Here is a 23,159-nt window from a genome sequence, read left to right on the forward strand (position 1 = left end):
CTAACTAACAACTGTCATTTTAGGTGTTTGTGTATGTATGTGTCTATCATCTATCTATCTATCTATCTATCTATCTATCTATCTATCTATCTATCTATCTATCTATCTATCTAAAGAAGGTCTTTGACAAAGTGGTAGAAAAAAAAACAAGTGGGGAACCAGCTGAGAAATTCAGTCTCTACTATGGTGTATAACAGAACCATCCAATACGAAGCATACTTTTTATAGGTTGCATTGGGAATATAATTTTAATAGATATTTCCTTGGCTACCCTAATTTTTGTTTTTGAAATATTGGAGTGAGGCCTAAACTCAGTAGAAGAGTTCAAATTTCACATGTAGAAAAACCTTTCCCACCATATATATATATATATATATTCATATATTCATATGTCAGGCAATGTTAAAGTTCTAGAAAATTCCAGTTATTAAGTGAAGACTATGGTCCAAGAAGAACTACTGGCAATTTCAGTTAGATTCATATAAGTGTCAAGTCCCAGGGTTGTGTAGTTGGCAAGACCAAGGAAAGAGGAATTACATGAATTTCATTAAGGTACCTTTAGTGCTGTTCAGGGGCAGACACAGAATCTTGGAAACCATAATAGGAATTTCCTAGCCTCCTTCATACTGAGTTAATTAAGGTAGAATCTCCTTGAAATGCTTTTCCCCAGATGTTTCTCCACCTGGGCTGAGTTGCCATTTATGAGGAAATCTGTCCACAGGCTCACCCACTGCTTTCCCAGCTTCCCCACAATCTCTCATTGTAGGTCAGGGATAGGCAAACGTTTGAGGTTAGTCAGAATAATTAGTAATATTTCAGAGTCTAAATATTTGAGTGGTTTATACATGCTGTAAAATAAATACAGTACAGTAAATTGGATGTTGACAGCTTGTGATGCCTGCTGTTACAAAATGGCTGCTATGGTAGAATTTGTGCTTTAATAAAAGAATTGTCTTGTGGTTGCATCCAGTCATAAAACATCCATTTACTAGCTTCCCACCACCTTGGCTTACTTTTTGTCTTTTTTTCTGTGGGCAACAGGATAGTTTTTCAAACATAGCACTGGACTGCACCTCCCCAGCATTTTTATTTCCTAGGAATGCTTATGAACCTTTTGGGAGCTCAGAGGCATTATTGGAAATAAATACGATGCCTGGGAATGGTGCTTTGCTTTGCACATGTCAGCTTCTAATTTTTTAAATTAAAATAATCTTTTTGAAAAATTAGACAGCTGAGGCTGGGAGTCTGATGTCTACCAAGTAATGTGGATTAATAGAAATAAATATAGCTATAATTGCTTTAGCTATAAATATAGCTATATAAGCAGAAAACATAGATATGTTTGAGAAAGCAGATTTATATAAAAACCATTACAAAGTTTGTGCAGCTTAAGTGGGCAGATTAAAGTTTAGCATTTTAGCTCACAGGACTCATATGCAGTTGCAAAACAGCACATAAAAATGTAGAATAGCAGACTTAGCAGTAGGCTTAGTACATCCAATTGAAGGCCTTAAGAGAATAATGATCACGTGGGTAGCAAAGCATATGTATTTGTAACCTTCGCCTCCATCATCTCTGCTTTTGAGTAGTTTGAATTTTTTAAAAAAGCTGCATGAGATAAAATTAAGAGAAGGAAAGAAGACTAAATAATGTTTCTGTATTAATGGAACTGAAGTATGGTAGAGGTCTCTTCACTCTTCTGTATTTCATTAGATCATCTTGTCCTTTCATGTTATGTACAGAGATATCTACCTATCTACACACACACACACATCTGTCTACCAAACTTGACAGAGTCTCTGGCTCAAAGACCTCTCAGTTAATGAAGATATGTCAAGTACAAAACAATTAAGGGATTAGATTTGAGTGTCAGGAACAAGTACTGTAGGTGCTTGTGATCAAAGCCATGACAGAAGAATCAATTCTTGCAAACGCCATTTGAAAGAAGAAAGAATATCTTGCCTTGTCTAAACAGAAAGCACATCCTGCCTACAGAAAGCCCCAAAGAAATTCAGGAAAGATGATTACAGAAGAAAGAGTAACAGGTATGCCAAATGACAAAGCCTTACAACAGTTGCAGTTCAGCTGCACTAAAGCACAAGGGACTGTCTTTTTCCAAGTTTGGTTTAGCTTTCTCTCGGCTTCCTGCTCCATAGATATCCGGTTGGAAGCAACTAGAGGCTCCTTTTCCTTACAAAAATTATTTGGGAATCATGATCCTGATTTCCATTGGCTGAAGACTGACATGTGACATCAACAATAATACAGATAGTCCTCATTTAGCGACCACAAGTGGGACTGGCAACTTGGTCGCTAAGTGACATGGTCACTAAGAGGAAAATCATATGACTGCAACTGTGCTTAGGTTTTTACTTCAGCTTTCCTTTTTCCTCACTCCCCTGCTCTTTGGAATGCTCACCCTGGCACTGGGATACTAAGCAAGAAGGGGATTAATGTTTGTATTTACATTCACTGGAGAGGAAGGGATTACAAGAGAGTAAGCAGGCACAAAGTGGGGAATACACATGGAAAGGAATGTGCTAGCACTGGCTGTCTGCCTAGTGAGCTTGCCTCAAGCATACCAGGCAAACAGCCAGTGCTAGCACATTCCTTTCCATGTGTATTCTCCATTGTGTGCTTGCTTATTCTCTTGTAATCCCTTCCTCTCCAATCTCTCTGCTCCACAAGAAGGGAGGGGGAAAAAAAAACAGGCCAGGCACAGGAGAGATTGCCTAAACAAGCAATCTCTTCCTTAGCTGCTTTTCTCAGCAGGGCAGGGCTTCCCCAAAAGGTTCTAACCACAAGTTAGCAAGCTCAGCTCTGTGAGTTTAATTAGCCAGCTGGCAGCTGCTGCTGCAACTGACAAGACTTTAATCACTTTCACACCTGCGGCTTTTGTTTGCCTCCTAAGCGGCTCAGGGCTTGGAGACGTGAGTGCACTAGGCAAACAGCTGGCACACATTCCTTGCCATGTGTAATCCCCAAAAGTTCAAAAGTGCATTCTATCCAGTGTAGTGCAGTTGTTAAATTGTTGAACTAGGACTATGAGACTCAGGTTCATCTCTGTCCTTACACAAAACCCCACTAAGGAACTTTGGAGCATTCTCTCTCTCCCTCTCTCAGCCCAACCTACCTCAGAGGGTCCTTGTTATAGGGAAAAATTGAAGGAGGGAGTGTTACATGCCTTGAGCTCCTGGAGAAAAGGTGGGATATAACAAATAAAGTTAAAATGGATCCCAAACAATGATTGATGGTGCTGGAAGTGCAGACAGCTGAATGCAGATGAATGTAAAGAGCTCAGCTGGAGCTGCTGCAGTTGGTGCTGGTGGGGATGAGCCCAGGAGAGCAGAAGAAAGATATGTTTTTGCGTTTGTGGAAGGGAGCCTTCTTCGTGGCTACTGTTCTGCAGCTTTCCATCCCACTTCCTCCCCAGAAGGAGGAATGTACATTCATTTCTCTGTCTTTGTGGAGGATTTTCTTTCATTGGGCCACATCAATTCTTCAGTATCCATCAGCTGCCTTTTGTGCTTCAGCAGCTGACTGGCACTGGTGGTCAGGGACTGCACAGACCCTACATAAATACTCACTGGCAGTGATACAGAAAGGGATGCATGATGAAGTGGTCAGAATCACTTTGCCATATGGTACCCCATCACCACTTCCTGTCAACTGTTGGAGCCCAAAGTGATAGGAGTGGGGAAAGCTGCATGGCATAGCAGGTGGTGCCACTTCACCCCTCTGCTGCTCACCTTCTGCTGGACCCTATAGAACAGTGAATGGGTAATGGTAATGTGGGGGTCTGCACAGTCCTCCCCATATACCCTGTCCATTAGCTGTTATTTGAATTCCTTTGGACCAAGAGTAATGCTTTTGTAAAAGAACCTTAAACCCATGTTCAGAAGGAGCCTGAGTTAACAGCTGATGAGCAGGTGAGGCTGTTGGGCTCTCTTTGTCATTTCACATTGCAGTCCCTCTCTGTGAGTGCTGGACACATCTTAGTTAAGCTCACTTTGAATACACACAAACACAATATTTGCACAGAGCCTAGTATCAATATCAAGCTGACTAGCTTGCACTTTCCTGGCCCTTCTTTTTTCCCTTTTTGAAACTAGCAACAACATTACTCCTTCATAAACCCTCTGGGTGTACCTGTCCACCCTGATTTCTTAACGGTCACAGGAATGGACTCAGAAATCACATCTAGAAGCTCCTTCCAGGCTCTCAGGTGTCAGTGGCCTAGTCCCGTGACTTAAACTCCTTCATGGCAACAAGGTACTCCCTAACCATTCACTTATCCTGAGCTGCCACCGTCTCATTATTCTTTAATTGTTCTCCTGAGTTCCATTTGAACATAGTTCTCTTCTGGGGAGAAGACCAAGGCAAACTCTTCTGGAGTTCTCCTCTTCCCCTCTCACCCACTAATATCCTGTATCTTCTCTGGACAGTGGGCCAATTCCTTCTCTTTTCTTGCTTTTACTACTGATATGGCCCCCAAAACTCTTGTTGTTGTTGTTTTTAGCTTCCTTTGAGGACAAATGATGACAAGGGGTAACATTAGGGGAGGATGTGCAGGAAGGAGGGAATTAAACTATAAGATAGCGCATCCATTTAAAACCAGCCACAGCTAAGGACACTCAGTCTACCATCCATACTGTGTGGTCCTGCCTTTCACTGTTTCATTTGACCAGGAGAATTCAGGTGCAAAATATGCTTTTTAAGTTTCAGATACTACCACTGATGTCGCCTCCTGCTTCAGCAAAGAAAATAAGTTCATCAATGGCATGCGGTATTTCACCACACAAAACCAATGCAGAGATAATTGATTTCCAGTGAGATTAACATGAATATTAGATTTGGACTAAAACGTAAGTGACCTTGGAAGTGAAAAAAAAAAAAAAAGGATTTTCTAACAGGTTTACCTGTTTAATGCTTTAGTGCTACCTTCCTCTTAAAAAGCACAGAAACTGTAAGAGGTATACAACAATACATAACACGCAGCAGTTTTGTTGACTGATGGGCTTCAAGTGCTTCAGGTTAATTTAACCACTTCCATTTTGTGAGAGTTTTCCAGGATGCTGTCAATAATTTTGTCCCATTTTGTTACTGCACTGATTTACCATTCAAATACTCTCAAAATCTCTCTCCATGCAGATTTCATTCATATTTAAATGTGCTTTTTTTCTCAAATTATTTAGTGATGGGTGAAAATTACTGCTATTTCAACATCACATTTTCATTTGATGAGTTTTAATCCATTTCAAGTGTGATATGATCCCTAAAATGATTTTTTGATAAACTGGACAGGAATGTCCTATCCAACCACCCCTTTCTTTTTATTTCTAAATGCTTTAGGTCTGTATTTAGGGCTACTGTTAAATTTAATTCCCATGCTGTCTCTGGAAAAAGGACACTAGTCTTTGGGGTAAGGTGGGTGGAGAGAGAAAATGATTTGTTTAAGATTCCAGAATCCACATAGCCACATCCACAGGACTTTTTGCATAATAAGGGAATTATTATTGGGAATAGTCAATTTTGGGGATGGCTGGTTCCCTAGTCCTACCTTTGACCAATATTATCTGGTCACAGGCTGCAATAATACCACCATCGCTTGGATTTTATCATATTTAATAATTGCATTTTATGCTGTATTAGTTATGTTTTTATAGGTTTTAAATTGTTTGCTTGTGAACCACCCAAAGTCCCTCCTTGTGGGGGAGTTGGGCAGTGATATAAATGTGATTTATAAATCTATTCTCTTAATAGGGTTTTTTCCCCCCTTTACGATTAAATGGCTTTAGTTTCTGAGTTTTTGAAAGATTATTTATTGCAACTCCCCCCATGTACTTTATACTAAAGATACATATTTTGAATTTCCTTGAAAAGTGTAATGGTGGGCGTTTTCCTCCTTTAACTTCCTGAAGAAGGAACACCATAGTTTGTGGTTAGGGAAATGTGTCTGTTCAGAATCTGCTTGGAACATTATTCCCTAATCTAAAAGCGAGGGAGACGACAGCAAAGAGTAGCTATCTGGATTCTGCTATGTAGAGACATCACAGCATGAGACGGGGGGAAAAGTCTTCACAGATTACATTCCAATATCTTGCCTGTTTTGAGGTACAGATGGGAATTGAAAATTCTTTTATTATCACCTTAAATTGAAGGGTTTTTTTTTTTTTAAAAAAAAGCCACTGGCTTTGTATGTTTTGTGCAGCAACAGTAATATATCAATACACTTGAAATAGGATTCTTCAAATATATCATGAGCCTTCAGTTCACCCATTTCAGAAAGAATATATAGATTTGCAGAAGACCTCACCTCACCCTACTCTCCTGGATTTTGCGCAAACAGGCAGACATTCAACTAAAATAGCTCCCACAAGACAAAGGGCATGGTCCCCTTAACTTTGGCATAAGGATGTTTGGCTTATGCAGAGGAGAGACTGACTATGAATTCCTGGATTCCTGAATTCTCCTTACTTTCACCCAAAGCTGGAAAAGCACCACCAAAGCAAGGGCCCAGTCAATCACCTTTCGAAAAGTGACTACTATTTTGTTTACAGGATTCAGAATGCTGGATCAGGCCAATAAATATATTTATTTATCTTCAGTGTACTCCAAGATTATACCCTGTTGACAGAGCAACACACTGGCATGTCTCAATATTTTAATGACATGGACTTTTGTAAGGGGGGCATGAAAGGTAGTTCCCCATGTCTTGCTCTGGATTAGCTATAATGTCTGAACTCCCAGCTCTCCTTTCAAAAAGGAAAAGCGAGTTTGTAGTCCTTCTAGAACCTAAAATATGAAGCAAAAAGTGTAGCCACCGTTTAGATTCTGCTTTTTAGTATTTTTAGCCCCTGAATGAACAGTGCTAGCCATGACGGATATATACACTGCCTGAAGAAAGACATGTTAAACAAATCTTCCTTGGTAGAAAGTGGAAACAAATATAAAACACTATTCAGAAATCCAGGGTTTTACTACACATTGGGGAGACTAGAGTATCTGCCCCCAAACAAAGGATAGGAACAAAGACAGGTCTTTCTAGAATTCCTAACTCAAAATTTACTTGGAAGAAAGGGGTGACTTCTTTGAGTTTCTAAACTTTAAAGAGGGATCCTATCAATAAAGCCCATCAATCTGTACCAAGAGCAGAAAACAGAACGGTGATTGAAAGGTTATACATTATGCCAGTCTGTAAAATAATCTAGCCTCGGTTATAGGGGATTTATGATAATCTTACTGAGTCATCCACCCAGCCTTGGATGAACTGCTAAGCCTAATAAGCCGGTGCTGAAAGCCACAAGGGAAGGGGGGCACCACAGAGATTTTCCCCAGTGGTCATGCCCTTAACTCTTTCATTGCCACCCTCAACTTTAGTTTTCAATAAATTTTCATATTTGCATTTTTCCCTTTTAACAATTTTATTAGGAAAATGCATTAAAAAGTGTTCAAAGTTTGCATGTTTTCTATTGCCCTAATTATAAGTAATGAATTTGCTTATATTGCTTACTGATATTCAGTGTTAAATAAATGTCCAAAAGTTTGTATTTAATATAGCTCTTGCTATTGTTTAGAACAGGTGTGAGACTTAGTTCTTACCCAGTGAAAACAGCCTGACACCAGTTTTGTCCTTTAGTAGAACAAAAGTTAGCTGGAAACAGGCCTTCCCATCCAAAGAGAGGGACACCTAGCTTATTGCATCAAACAAGTGAAAGAAAGAGGTGCAAGATTTTGAAGCTTGATTTCACTATAAATAGTATTTAATTTGATATACAGGAATTGCTAGAATTGTTTTGTATTGGCTGCTTAGCTTTCCTCTGATAAACCCACTTGTCTGAGCTTCTGCATCCTTGGAAATCTATTCTTGAGGTTTTTGAATAAGACGAGGGAAGCCTGACAACAGGAGTCTTCAGCTCATATCATCCTGAGTGCTGCATGAAGACCAGCCTACCAACCCAAGGACCACAGTCCTGAAGCCTTTCCATACACCAATATCAAAGTCTCCAGCAAGCCAAAACTGAAGAGCATCCAGGCACAACACTAAATATTAAATTATCAAATAGGAAAACTCCACTGTGAAACAGCCACAAGGGATGTCTCCCCATCACCATCAGCCCCACATCTCCAGAACAGGTCTACTCATCAAATGTATTCATACTGTACGACCCACCCCTTTCCCCAACTCAGCCACAGCTCTCCTCCACCAGCGGGAAGATGACAGGCCCTGGCCACAACCGTGTCTCCATCCAATGCCCAGAATGCAATAATCTCTTAGCCCACCCTGTTCTGAACAGCCCATTCCCTCTTGAGCACCCTACCTCAAACTTGCAGCAAGGAGAAAGTGTGGAGGGAGTGGAGGGAACAGGTCCCATCCCAATCTATGTCACAAACCAATGTGGAGGCAAGAGCATAGATGCCCCTGATATGTCCCCCTCCTCTCCACCCAAGGAAGGACTTGCAGAACTTAGCCAAGATCAGCCAGATGCCTCACCTCCAGCAGCTGCCCTCCCTAAGCAAGTCTGGTATCCTCAGGCACTCTGTCCTCCCTCCTGTTACAAGCCACAGAACAAGAGCTAGAGGCCCATGAGTTTGAGGTCCCTAGTTTAGAATATCTTTATCCCATAGATATTTGCCATCCTGTAGGATACTTCTCCTTTTTGATGCCCTCACCAAGCAGTGCCATGACAGCAGCCATTCGCCTGGACTACTGTTCTAAAGTTAAGATAAGAGCTAATATTGTACTGTGCATTTTGTAATAAAAGCAGGATGAGTATAAAGATACCCTGTACTATAAAGCTGACATTGGAAGAGAACAAGATTCCTAACATGGTCAGAACTCAAAAGGGCACCCAATAATGTGACATGGCAGATCCCACAGATACGATGAATGTTTTCTTTATATGGCTGCAGAGAGCACAATTGAGACTGTAATTTAACGTGTGACTTTACTGTAATAGAATATATCACAGGACAATAATGAAATGCATAAACATGGTTCATGTTAATATTCAGATGCTATATTTGCATAAAAGGTAGAAACATTCTGTTCCTCTCTTATAGTAATTATCTGTGTAATGTTCTTTATAAAACTTGAGAGAAAGGAGAGAAGGGGAACAGAATTTTCCTGCTGAGACATGGTTAAGGTGCCACCTCCCCAGTCCTTATTTAGCAGCTATTCCATCAGGCTGTAGAAAATTAAGACATGTGATAAGTCCTGGGCAAATCAGATTAAATCTACAGTGGGTTTTGGACATGTTTTCCCTTTATACGTGCATTTTTTCCAAGCAGTGGTGGGAGTGGGTGATCTGCAATGTTCATTAAATAGAAACATTTTTGCACTCAACTTTTCCCAAAGTATGCTATTTTTGTATAGTTTCATCAAAGACAAGCGTTTCTGAGAACAAATTCTGGATGCCAGAATACAGTATTTTGAGATCAACATTATGGAGACTGGGAATTGTATGTCCATCTGTGCCACAATAATTCTCTTTTGGTGGATCCCATAGTTTTGCTTGAAATTAATTCCAAGATGTATTTCTTTAACATATCTAGATAAGTCACAGGACTTCAACATTGGTTCAGCTGGGAGACCAGGTATGCATTCCCTCTTGCAGCTACTTGCATTACAGCTGGTCCTGACAAGAAGACAACTCCAGAGATAATAAGACCACTGTACCTGCATACGTCTGTCTTTATAAGACAGCCTAAACTACATTGTCCTTCTTTCTATTTTCAGCTTTGGCATTCTGGTTGCTAATCATAAGTGTCACATCTTGCTTGCAGGTTCTCTAGACTTCTGATTGTACTTGACCATCAGACTCAAACACCTCCTTTCCTTCTGCATCAGTTGCTGGAGCATAAACTTGATAAACATCATATTAAAAGGTTGTCCACAAAGTACCTCCTTCTCTAGTCAATATCAGCCCAACCAGTTTGATCTACCAGGGAAAAAAACTGCTATAAACCCTACACTTTGGGGAGGCTGGGGGTGCAGAGATGAGAGGCTGCTTTTGAGTCATGGAGCAGCCTCCCTGTGGAGATCAGGCTGCCTCCTTCTTTGCTGGCCCTTTGGAAGTTCTTGAAAACTAAGGTATTTTGGAGAGTCTTCCCCTGTTTTGATGTTGCCATCTTTCTTTATTGTTTCTTTTCTCCATATTGTTGTGCTGTTGTAGTCTTTTGCACTGGGTATGTTTTAAATGGTATACTTTCTATGTTAGCTGCAGAGATTTGTGTTAATTGCTGTGGCCTAGAGATATGTTTAATAAATATATAAGCATAATTATTCAGTCATTCACTGCCCTTTTGCTATAATCTTCCTGGCTGTGAAAACAATACCGTTCCTTCTTTGCTTTTCATATCCTGAGGAGTAAAAAATATGATTTTTCTGACTGCAAGTACCCAATTTAAATCAATGATGCCTAAGATGTCAATGTATAGTCAATTTACTTTACTTTTCACTGTGTTGTGCTTTCCCATATTCATGGCTCTTACATTCCATGTTCCCACTGTAATTTTGTCTTTCTTTTCTTTTCCTGCATGGCAACATCAGCAACTGGATATCCTGAATACTTTAATCTAGCTATGTCACAAATACTGTTCGTACTGAAAGATCCTGAGCTATTTTGCAGTAGCATGTTGAGTGACATCCGATCTGAGAGGCCCATCATCTGGCACTACGTCATCAATCATTTTATATTTTCTATCCATGTGGTTTCCTTGGTGAAATGCAAGAGTAGTTTACCATTGCCTTTTCCTGTACAATGTGAAATGAAGCCTTTGCCATTGTCACTAAAGTGATTATCCACCTCCCACAGCTTCCGACATCACTACTGCCCATTATAGGTCCCTGCTTACTTTAGGTGGGAGGGTGGGATGACCTTCATGCCTTGGGTGACCCTGCCGGAGATATACATTCTTGCCATTTACTCCCGGTATTCTTCACTCATCCCTCCCAGGAACACCCCCTGCCACAATGAGGCAGCATAGCAGTACTTGGGGAGGGGGCAGGGGTCTGAGCCTCTGTACCATTACGTATAAAATAGATTTTCTTACAAGAACTTAAGCTGATTTTCTTATCCAAATGGCATTCACAGATATAATACGGCATTTAGTGTGCAGTCTGGGTTTTAACAAATAAATAAATAAATAAATAAATAAATAAAAACAGGACGAGCAATTACACAAGCCATTTTTATTTTATTGGGAACCAGACATTGTTCCATCCCATTTTACTGCCCATTGATGGACCAAGTTTGACAAATGGCTTAAGATTCCTTTCACTTCATTATTGCCACTGCATATCTGATAGAAATACTTTTGCATTTTAAATATTATAGACTACAGAGACAATAATTAGATAGACCTGACGTTTCTCCCCAACCCTGTCATTCTCTCTGTGAAGATTTTTTTTCCCCTTACCACTCATAGCTAGCAATAGAAAAGATGCAATTATAAAGCTCTGCCAAGTGACATATTGTCATTTCCAGTCACATTATGTAAGGCTTATCAATTAAAGAAAATTGCAGCTTTAGACAGCTCCAAATGAACTATAAGCATACATTATTTAGTAACCCTTATTAAAAGTATCTGCAAAATAGCTAATGACTCTTTATTAGAAGGCATCTTATTCTACAAATCTTTGGAAAAGTTTATAAATTAGACAATTCCTTTGGTCAGCAAAACCTAAAAGGAAAACAATCAGGGGCACTTCAAAATATCTCTGTGGTTTATTGTTGGTATCTGATTAGCCACTTATTGAAATTATGTTCTGCACTGACATTTTAAAGCATCCCATTATAGTCATTTAATTATATTTGATAGTGCCAAACTGACAATTTATCCAAGTCACAACATTTGGAAACAAGACATTGACTTATGCATCCAGGTAACAGCGTAACTTCTAACTTCAGGAAACTTGCACAGAACAACGACAAAATTGAACGTTTGTTCTTAAAACAGAGGGAAATATATTCACAGGGAGAGGAGAGGAGTGGCGGGGGGGGGGAATAATGTAAGTGCACAAAGTCTTGATGCAAATAATGCAACTTGCATCAGATATTTTGACAGAAATACCAAATTGGACATTCTTTGGACAATGATATCATGATACATATGTCATCATTTTAACATCACTGTGGCTTAGCATAGATATTGCTGAAAGATTATGTACAATCCCCTTTTCAGCTACTTAAGAAATGTTTACCATTCAATGGCTATTTGGGGCCATTTTTCACTAATGGTGGGTTAGTGTATCACACTAAGCCATAATATGTTTTTGGCTTAGCAGGTTGTGCAAATCCAGCCCTTTCAAAAGCAACCTAAGCTATGATGGGTTTGCTAAATAAGCCATGTTTAAACAGATCATAGCTTAGCACAATATGCAAATCACATCTATGAATGCATGAAAATATATTGAGGGTGCTACTGAGAAATATCCTATTCTGTTCTTACAGTGGTGCTATGTCAGAATATCCACTATATAGCTACAAGTTAGGGAGAAAAAAGACACTGCAGTTTCCCCTCCTACTTTCATACAACTCTCAAAGATACAAATATATCAGTGAAGAATATAAGAAGCCATTAGTGAGCGAAGGTCACTAACACACCACCACCACCAATACAGAGTAGCATAAACAATGCAGCCATTGCTGGAAAAGGGAGGAACAACCAAATCCAGTTTACACTGATTTGTCAGCCTGCCTACAAAACATGAAACTGAAATGGAAGTTCAGGAACACAAAGCAAGAATGGGTGGCTGATTTGTCACCAACATGAGGGACAACAAAAATTTATATTAGGCCCTGCAAGTATAAAAGCAGCATTAGATGCAGAAAATAAGTAAAGAACCATTTTTATATTCTATTGCCCTATCAGAAAAGGCCTTATCTGCTAAATATTTAAATATCTAGATCATTGTTTTTTTAACCTTGGCAACTTTCAGATGGGTGGACTTCAACTCCCATGCTGGCTGGGGAATTCTGGGAGTTGAAGTCCACCCATCTGAAAGTCATCAAGGTTGAGAAACACTGGTCTAGATACTAAGCTAAGAGCTTCAGCTGAGGCACAAGAAAAATGCAAGCGAAGAATTTATCCCAGGCAGGGCTACAACACACATTAAAAAAAAAACAGGTTGAACTTTGATTCCATCACTATAGATACCACCTTGACTGTTTTGATTTCACCCCGCAGAGATGTCAAAGAAGAAGAAAGGGCAGAACAGGAGAGCAGCTGAGGAAAGTACTAACTAAGGTCAGATCTGACTGAAGAGAAACACATAATACTGAGGACAAAAAAACTCATTTTGTGCATTCTACTAAGCATGATTGTTGAATATATTACAACTGACTAAATTCAATACCATTCTAACCCATCAAATATGGTTTATAAACTATAGCTCAATATCTCAGCTTACATAGTTGTATTAAAACTGAAGCAAACAGACCAGTTTGCTGGGTTTATATGAGTCCAGCCTTTGCTTGCATTTCCATATTGTATTAAGCAATAGTTAGTTTTAAGCAGAATTCATTTAATACTGTATTTACCTGAAAATGATTTCTCCAAATAATTTACCTTTAAAATGAAAGGTCACTTTAAATTCCCTGAGAACATGGTAAAGGAGACAAATTATATTTTTCAGTCTAATTTTCCCAGGGAGAACATTTTAAATTCTGGGTATTTGGTTGTATGAATATATATAGTAAGTAACAATAGGCTGTGTAACGTGCACCAAGAACATGCTAGAGAGGAGCATCAAGGAGGAAGTTGTAAAAGCCCAAGCATGACTAGAGAATGATGGACTTGATCACGTTTGTTACCCTGATAGAGCTTTCTCCCCCCCCCCCCGCCCTTGCTTGTATATGTTTCAGGTGGGGAATGATGTCAGAAATCAGGAACATGTTTATTTTGCATGACACATAGAGCCACAAATGAGCCAACCATAGTTTAGCCAATGTGTGTGGTTAGTTTATGGTCAGTATATGAACCCAGAAATGGTATTAACTGAACAAAGTCGCAGTTACATTAACCTTGAGTGTCAGGCAAACACAGTCTCTCTGGTCCTCTCTTACACAGAGACACACACATTCAATACTTATAGTACTGCAACTTCTCAGGCCAAGAGTTTTGGAAATAGCTTTTCTCAGTTTTGATATTTTAACTCATATTTCTGTCTTGCAAATTCTATATACATTCGGTCAAGTGCTTCACAAAGAGAAACCTTTCTGTAGCATGAAGCAAAATAACAGCAAAATTAGCAGTTTTCAAATCTTCATAAAATGATCTTAATTCCTAACAGTCAGCAAAATCAGCAGAAAGTGCAATACTCTGTTGCCCAGAGTGCAGGAACCATACCAGACAAGAGTTGCTTTCAGGTGAAATGAAACAAGTTTAAGTCCAATTACTTTAGTTTCCCAATGAAATTGGTTGAACTTTAGCTTCAGTTCTAAGCACACCATTTACTTAATTTTGGTTAAGCATGCTTAATTGTATTGTGCAGGCTGAGAATTTTGACTAGACTGTTAATTTGACCCTTGCATTGTTGTCTTGATATTTACATTGTTTTCAGTCTGACCTCATTTTTTCCCATGCAAATGTATATGCTCATCACACACTCAGAAAATGAGTATCTGACTTTATAATGGTGGGGGCTGAGTTCACATGCTTTAAAGCAGATGCCTAAAAAGTCCTACTATCGTACAGAACTAGATTTGATTTGTTTCATGTTTTTCAGAAGGTTTAAGCTTCTGCAGATTGAAAGCTTTGCAGTACCTTCTCCTTAAGCATCCACAGACCACCAAGCAACACCACTGTCACTTCCCCATATATCATGACTAGTTGGATAGGAGATTTTAATATATATATTCCCCTCTCACCCCTATGGGTGGTACGTGTCTTCCTCAATCTCAGGTCCTCTACCGGAGGCCTGGGAGTTTGAGGGTTCTGCACAGTATCTTAGCTGTTCCTGGCACTGCACTCTTCTGGACGGAGAGCTCGGATGTTGTTCCTGGGATCGGTTGGAGCCACTCTCCCAGCTTAGGAGTCATGGCCCCAAGTGCTCCTACCACCACTGGGACCACTTTGCCCTTGACTTTCCACATCCTCTCTATTTCTTCCTTCAGGCCATGGTACTTCTCCAGCTTCTCATGCTCCTTCTTCCTGATGTTACTGTCACTTGCCACTGCTACATCTATCACTACCGCTGTCTTCTGGTCTTTGTCTACTATCACGATGTCTGGTTGACTGGCCAGTACCTGCTTGTCCATCTGGATCTGGAAGTCCCACAGGATCTTAGCCCTGTTATTCTCCATGACCTTCTGTGGAATCTCCCATCTGGACATGGGGGGCTCTAGCCCATACGCTGTGCAGATGTTCCTGTACACAATGCCAGCTACTTGGTTGTGCCATTCAGTGTATGCTGTTCCTGCCTGCATCTTACACCCTGCTATTATGTGTTGGACTGTCTCTGAGGCCTCTTTGCACAATCTGCACCTTGGGTCCTGTCTAGTGTGGTAGACCCCTGCTTCTATGGATCTGGTGTTTAGTGCCTGTTCTTGTGCTGCTATGATCAGTGCCTCAGTGCTGCCTTTTAGTCCAGCCCTTTCCAGCCATTGATAGGATTTCCCAATGTCAGCCACCTCAGCTATCTGTCGATGGTACATCCCATGCAGGGGCTTGTCCTGCCATGGTATTTCCTCCGCTTGAACTTCCTCCCATGTCTGCTGCTGTCTGAGGCATTCTTCTCAGCAGCTCATCTTTGGGTGCCATCTTACTGATGTACTCCTGGATACTCCGGGTTTCATCCAGGACAGTGGCTTGGACACTCATCAGACCCCGCCCGCCCTCTTTGCGGCTGGTGTACAATCTCTGGGTGTTGACTTGGGTTGGAAACCTCCGTACATTGTGAGGAGCTTCTGGGTCTTCACATCGGCAGCCTCCATGTCTTCCTTTGGCCAGCTCACTATACTGGCAGGGTATCTGATGACTGGCAGGGTGTACATGTTGATGGCATGGATCTTGTTCTTCCCATTGAGCTGGCTCTTCAGGGCCTCTCTGATCCTTTGGTGGTACTTGGATGTTGCTGTCTTCCTTGCCTCCTCATCATGGTTCCCATGTGACTGTGGGACACCAAGGTATTTATAGCTGATCTCTATGTCTGCTATGTGGCCCACTGTAATTCCACTCCATTGGTCTTAACTACCTTCCCTCTCTTTACTATCATCCTGCCACACTTCTCCAGTCCGAATGACATCCCAATGCCCTTGCTGTAGATCCGTGTCAGGTGGATCAGTGAGTCGATGTCTCGTTCACTCTTAGCATACAGCTTGATGTCATCCATGTAGAGGAGGTGGCTGATGGTGATTCCACTCTTGAACTTGTACCCATATCCAGACCTTGTGATTATCTGGCTAAGGGGGTTTAAGCCTATGCAGAACAGCAGTGGGGACAGTACATCACCCTAGTATATGCCACACTTGATGGCCACTTCTGTGAGTTGTCTTGAGTTGACTTCTAGTGTTGTCTTCCACAGTCCCATTGAGTTCTTGAGGAAGGTCCTTAGTGTCCTGTTGACTTTGTATAGTGCCAGGCATTCACAGATCCATGTGTATGGCATTGAGTCATAGGCTTTCCTGTAGTCAATCCAGGCTGTGCTCAGATTGGTCTGCCTAGAACTTGATTCTTGGTTGACTGCCCTATCTATGAGTAACTGGTGTTTTGAGCCTCTGGTGTTGTTCCCAATGCCTTTCTGAGCTGTGCTCATATACTGGCCCATATTGTCTTGTAGCTTGGCAGCTAGGATGCCTGATAGAACTTTCCATGTTGTGGGGAGGCAGGTTATTGGCCAGTAGTTGGACGGTGCTGTTCCTTTGTGAGGGTCTTTCATGATCGGCACTGTCCTTCCTTGTGTTAGCCAGTCTGGGTGGGAGCCTGCTGCTAGCAGTTGGTTCATCTGTGCTGCTAGGCGTTCATGCACTGCTGTTAGTTTCTTTAGCCAGTAGGTGTGGATCATGTCCGGGCCAGGTGCTGTCCAGCTGTTCATGTTCTTGACCGCTGTTGGATGTCTGCTACTGTGATGGTGACTGGTTCCTGTTCTGGGAGATTGCTGTGGTCTGCTTTCAGGTCCTGCAGCCACTTTGCACTGGTGTTATGCGTCTTCTCTTTCTCCCATATGTTCTTCCAGTACTATTCAGTTTCCGCAGCTGGTGGCTCAGCTGTTACTCTGTGGTTGCACTGCAGTTGGGAGTACACTTTGGATGGTTCTTTGGAGAACAGGGCATTTATCTTCTTGGCCTCTGCTTCTCTAGTGTATATCCTTAGCCTGGCAGCCAGTGCTGTGAGCCTTTGTTTAGCAGTCTCTAGGGCTTCAGATGGAGTCAGGCCCATATATTTTTTCAGTAGCCGGGTCTTATCCTTAATCTCCACACGCTTCTGTAGTTCCACCAGCTGACTGACTTCCCCCCCCCAGTTGCCTTGATCTTAGCCTCCAGTCTCATTTTCCAGGGTGGGTATGTACTGTTGTTCTTGATTGTGTAGTCAAGCATTTCCAGGATTACAGTGGCTGTAGCATATACCAATTCACTGGTTTCAGTTATGGTGGTAGTAGGCATTGTCTGGAGGGCTCTGTTGGCGTCTTCTAGCATACTATCTGATGGTACTTCTCCACTGAGCCTTGGTAATAGACTTGAGGGTTGACTGTAGCTAGTTTATCCATGATCTTATGCCTCATATCAGCTGCTGTGCTCTGTAATGGAAGGGGTGGCAGTGACATTCCAGCTTCAGGTGTTGGCTGCACATCTGCTTGTTCTTCCAGGTCTGCTTGAGTCTGGGTTGTAATGTGGAGTTGGTCTATCTCAAGTTGTGAGAGCAGCTTCTTCTTCACTATGTTGAAGCGCTGGGTAACTAGTTGTTTCTCAGTTAGTGTGGATATAGGTCTTCTGCCATCCATAGTTCCCTCATACATTTCATATATCCCCTCTCATTAGGTCTGCTGTTGTAGTAGCATTCCATCAATTCCAAGTTCTCTTGTCTCGTCCATGTATGGTTTGTTCTAGTAGCCCATTTAACATCAGATTGTCCTGGTTCCCCAACATCTGACGCGGACCTTGTTAATCCGGGCAACGTCCAAGCCGGCATGACTCTCTTAGTTCGTGTCACTCTCATATTTGAGGAAGGCAGGTGAAGCGTTAGGGGGTCTTTGCCCAAGGACCCCTACTGGTAAGGTAGGTACCAGCTGGGATTTGAACCCCGGTCTCCTGCATCAAAGGCGGTGTTCTAACCACTATGCTATCCAGCCATTCATAATGAGAGAAATATATATATTCATATTATATATATTTCTCTCATTATGAACAGGAATCATAGCAAGGGAAGAAAAAGGAAGGTGAATGGTTACCAGGCAGATGTTGTTTTAAGTATCCCCCTAATGACCAACTGGAGAGAGCAAAGAGGCAACAGTGAGGACGTTTGCTCTACATTTTAGGAACACACCCTTTAGGATTGGGGTATATATATGTGCAAAGCCAACAAGGTTGTGGGGGAAATCAAAGTATTTATTTGGAATAACATTGGGATGAAATAAATATTGGGATGGCCACCTCTTTTGTTCCAGTAAGACACTGTTGAACTCCATAAGCTCTTTCTTGTGACACTTAAGTATAGCACTCTTTTCCATTAGTGCTGACCTATTTCTACCTCTGAGGATTTTATGTTGCTCTGTGTGTGCTTCTAAATGCCATGCAAGGCATGCAAACAAAGCATCCTGTTTTGGCTTTCTGCTCAACATTTAAGAGCTGAACTGACTAGGAGCTTAGTGCCATGCAGACTGGCCCCACTTTCCATATTCTCGCAGCCCATTTCTTCCTTGATGCAGTTATAGAACCTGTTTGATTAGGGTCACAGCTGGGCAAAAGATTGTACATATATATGTTCCTTTTCAGATCTTGCTGAGTATGAAAAAGAATGAGGCAGGTTCAACTCAACTTGAAGTTGTATCATGGATATAGCATGGCTGGACCCTTCTTCAACCCAAACTAAACCACACACATTTACTAGAACATGGAAAGAGCACTGTAGCATGCATTGTCTATGTGTGTGTGTGTGTGTGTGTGTGTGTGTGTATACATAAGATCATGGATAAACTAGCTACAGTCAACCCTCGAGACTGATAACCAAGGCTCAGTGGAGAAGTACCATCAGATAGTATGCTAGAAGATGCCAATAGAGACCTCCAAACAATCTGTATTACCACCATACAGTAACTCAAACCAATGAACTGGTATATGCTATAGCCACTGTAATCCTGGAAATGCTTGAGTACATGATCAAGAAGAACAGCAGTACATACCCCTTCTGGAAAATGAGGCTGGAGGCTAAAATCAAGGCAACTTGAAGAGAAGTCAGTCAGCTGGTGGAACTACAGAAGGGTGTGAAGATTAAGGATAAGAGTTGGCTACGGAAAAAATACATGGGCCTGACTCCATCTGAAGCCCTAGAGACTGCTAAACAAAGGCTCACAGCACTGGCTGCCAGGCTAAGGAGGTACACTTAGAGAAGCAGAGGCCAAGAAGATAAATGCCCTGTTCTCCAAAGAGGTGGCAAGTGGAAAGTAAAGGTCAAAGTGGTCCTAATGGTGGTAGGAGCACTCAGGGCTGTGACTCCTAAGTTGGGAGAGTGGCTCCAACAGATCCCAGGAACAATCCGAGCTCTTTGTCCAGAAGAGTTCAGTGCTAGGAACAGCTAAGATACTGCACAGAACCTTCAAACTCCCAGGCCTCTGGTAGAGGACTTGAGATTGAGGAAGACACATAGCACTCATAGGGGTGAGAGGGGATTTTTTTTTTTTTTTTACATACACATACATACACTCTCATTTACCATTTTCTGTTAAAATAGTTCTGCTATGTGGCAAAGAGAATGGTGTGGGTTTTCTGCTTTGATCTCTTAGCATTCATCTAGGAGAGATGCAGAGGAGCACCTCTGATCCAAAACAAGAGAATGTGTCAAATTCATCCAATGGGGGTTGGTGGTGAGGTATCATCAACCCCAAAATGGCAGGTGCAACTTGTTGATCAAAACCCCAGCCATGCGGATGTATGCATGATGCATACAACGTATGTTAAAAAGGGCTTACAATTTTGATATCATGGACACTCTCCACACCTCCCATCTCCAATGGATGACTTTAGCTGTGGCAGAATTTCTTGGGCCTCGCTAAAAGAGACTTCCTGGATAGGCTTCTACCTGCAAGAGATGATACTACTGATATAACCTGTATTTCCTGTTTTACTATTGGGAACTTCATGTTTGGGAGAAGGCAAAAGCAGAGAAAAGCAAAAAAGAATAAGGGAGGAATTGGGGGAAATGATAGACATAAGGAATTGCATTGTCTTTCTGTTACTTATTCAATCACGACTTCATATTACTAATTGTGTTATGCTTTCTGAAATGTTCATATTCCTTAAGGTTATTGCAAAACTTAACATTCAGACAAAAAATCCAGCTACTTGAAGATAACTTGGGGTGGAAATGAAAGGCACTACAGAACAAGACTTCAGAGGAATGTATGCCAGCTTATTATCAGGGCCATGAGCACTACTTTCCTGATGAAAGGATCAATCATTTGTCTCAATACTGGCAGTATAAAACATAATGTCCAACCTCTATCTGTTTTATTCCTTTTCCTGCTGTCTGTTCCTCCACTCAATTTTTATTATATTTTCATCTACTCTCCTTATGCCAAAGCCACAGAACAGTTCAGAATTAAAACTGATTCCCATATAAATGAGTTGGTTTACATTGGAAAGTGGGTATTTTCATTAAAAGAGCAACATCTGTTCTAAGCGTACAACATTTTGTGTTTTATTCAGCAGAGATTATCCCAGTCACCTGGTTCTAGCTGTGCTCATTTATGGTGGGAACACCATATGGGTATGTATTCATCCTGGCTCAGTGTACGCTAGCTCAGTGATGGAAGAAAATCGGCATAGTTGTTACTTATTATGTCCTTTGTCCAAATCTCCGCTACAAGGTTTGTGCTATTTTTAAAGTCTTACCTCTGCAAAATGGAACCGGGAAATCCCATGATGCTCCATTTCCAGGACTCATGAAACATGTCAGCATAGCATGGCCTTCCAGGATATAGCCTGCGATGCAACTGTATCGGATTTTATCTCCAATATTGAATCTTGTGCCATGAAGAATGCCTTTAGGTATTTCCCCAGGGTTGCCACAGGTATGGCTGGGTAGCACTGTTAGGGAGAGAGAGAGAGAGAGAGAGAGAGAGAGTTATCACAGTAGGATGCTCCCAATAAATTTTCATTGACAAAGACTTCTTGCATATGTCTCTTTTTTCTTTGCTTCTCTACTTTCAATCAGAACAAATACATTTCAGTTAAAATGTCAGAAATTCTTATATCAGGTCTAAAGCTGTAATATATAGTTTTTCCTGAATTTTACATTTGAGAAAGTATTTCTGTTATTTTAGCTATTTAATTTACCACTTTTGTACTGCAGCATGTATAAGATTGATGCATTTCTATAAAAATCAATTGGGGGTTGGCCATTTACTTCAATCTGATATGGCTAGGGTACAATGCTATTTATTTTACTATGTAACATTAAATATAGCAGTTTACAATCAGAAATGCATGAAAAGATTTACTGGCATATGGTGTTCCTTAACATTAACAGGTCACCAGGGGCATCAACCCTTTAAGGTTCACCCAGATAAGCCAGAGTGAAATGACAGGGTGTTGTTAGAGATGGTAGAAATTTAATTTGGGACCATTTACATGGAAGCCTCAGAAGATTGTAGTACTTGGCTAACCTTGTCCAGACCACAAACTAAGCAGGATTAGAGTGTGTGCATACATGGAAAGGAAACGACCAAGAAATTCTACAGTTTCCGGCTAGAATTTTGTTCTCCTCCCATCTCAATTTGAATCTGTTTTAATTCATGGAAAGTCACCAAGGAAAAGGGTGGTATCATTTGATCATGGTTAAAATCAAAGCACATTAATCAGGCAATGTACTATGCAAATAAATTATATCAAGTGGCCATGTATATTTGGCATATTCATTTATTTATTTGCATAAAGCACTTTGGTGATGGATTCTGGTTCCACAGAAGTTTCAGATAATTAGGAAAGAAACTTTTCTCAGAAATGCTTAGATGTATTAAAGTCCCATGTATTTAGGAAAACAAAATTTTCTTTCTAAAGAGTGTTTGGCAATCTTAATTTTCTCCTTCTGTAACTCATCTGGCTGCTAATCCTAAATGCACACAATACATTATTGGTCTCTAATCAACCAAACCTACAAAGCCATTCTTCTGTCCTATTAGAGGCTGATAGGTTTGCTTTAAGTTCCAACACTTCTGCATTATCCTCGGAAGACAGAATCATTCTAAAAGGATTTTGGGGATGTAGAACATCGAAGACTATACAAGAAATGATTGGGCAGGAAAGCTGCAGTCATTAGAAGGAGGCTGCTTATAAAAACTAGAATCCAAGCCTTTGTATTCTCCAATTGCATAAAAGTAATGGGATTGGATTGCCCTGGAAAACCCTTTTTGATTCCTCCTCATGGGCCATTTAAACATCAGTCCAACATGGAAATAATATTTTGTTTGTGAAGATTAGAATAAAAGAAAAGATGAGATGTTACATCCTTACATAATTAAAGTTCAATTTTTGCATTTCAAGATGCACGTTTCAAGTTTTGCATAACCACGTACAGGTAGTCCCCAGTTTAAGAACGAGTTCCATTCCCAAGGTCTGCCCTTAAGTCAAATTTGTATATAAGCCAGAACAGTATTATTGTATAATATTGTATAAGTAGTATTATGTAATTAACTCAAACCATGGTGTATTTAACTTGAATTTTGCTACAATAGGCTCTGTTCTTAACCATGGGTCATCCGTAAACCGGGCATTTTTAACCTGGGGACTACCTGTAGTCCATAACTGTCACAAAAATAATAACAATTACTTGCATCACTATCTATGTAATAATGATTTTACCTTTAAATTACAAATGTATCAGTCAATTTTTATTTAACAGCATTTTGATATCTCTTTCAAACACCACTTTCAGGTTTGTTACTAAAACCCCAAGTGAAATTCACATCAACTTCAGAGGTCACAACAAGGTAAGAGAGACCT

The 23,159-nt window shown here is 40.7% G+C and overlaps 1 protein-coding gene across 1 annotated transcript in view; it reads right to left on the reverse strand.

The window, feature by feature from the left end:
- CSMD1 (CUB and Sushi multiple domains 1) overlaps positions 1–23,159 on the reverse strand; it is a 1,157,732-nt gene that overhangs the window by 566,279 nt on the left and 568,294 nt on the right. The window contains exon 4 of the mRNA XM_088136832.1: positions 21,051–21,245. Coding sequence (XP_087992958.1) covers positions 21,051–21,245 — 195 coding nt within the window. The remainder of the gene's footprint in view (positions 1–21,050; positions 21,246–23,159) is intronic.

Source organism: Python bivittatus, unplaced genomic scaffold, assembly GCF_059951505.1.
Source record: "Python bivittatus isolate LINGU-HERP-01145 unplaced genomic scaffold, Pbiv_v1 ctg000020_np1212, whole genome shotgun sequence".
In the NCBI taxonomy this organism is placed as follows: Eukaryota; Metazoa; Chordata; class Lepidosauria; order Squamata; family Pythonidae; genus Python; species Python bivittatus.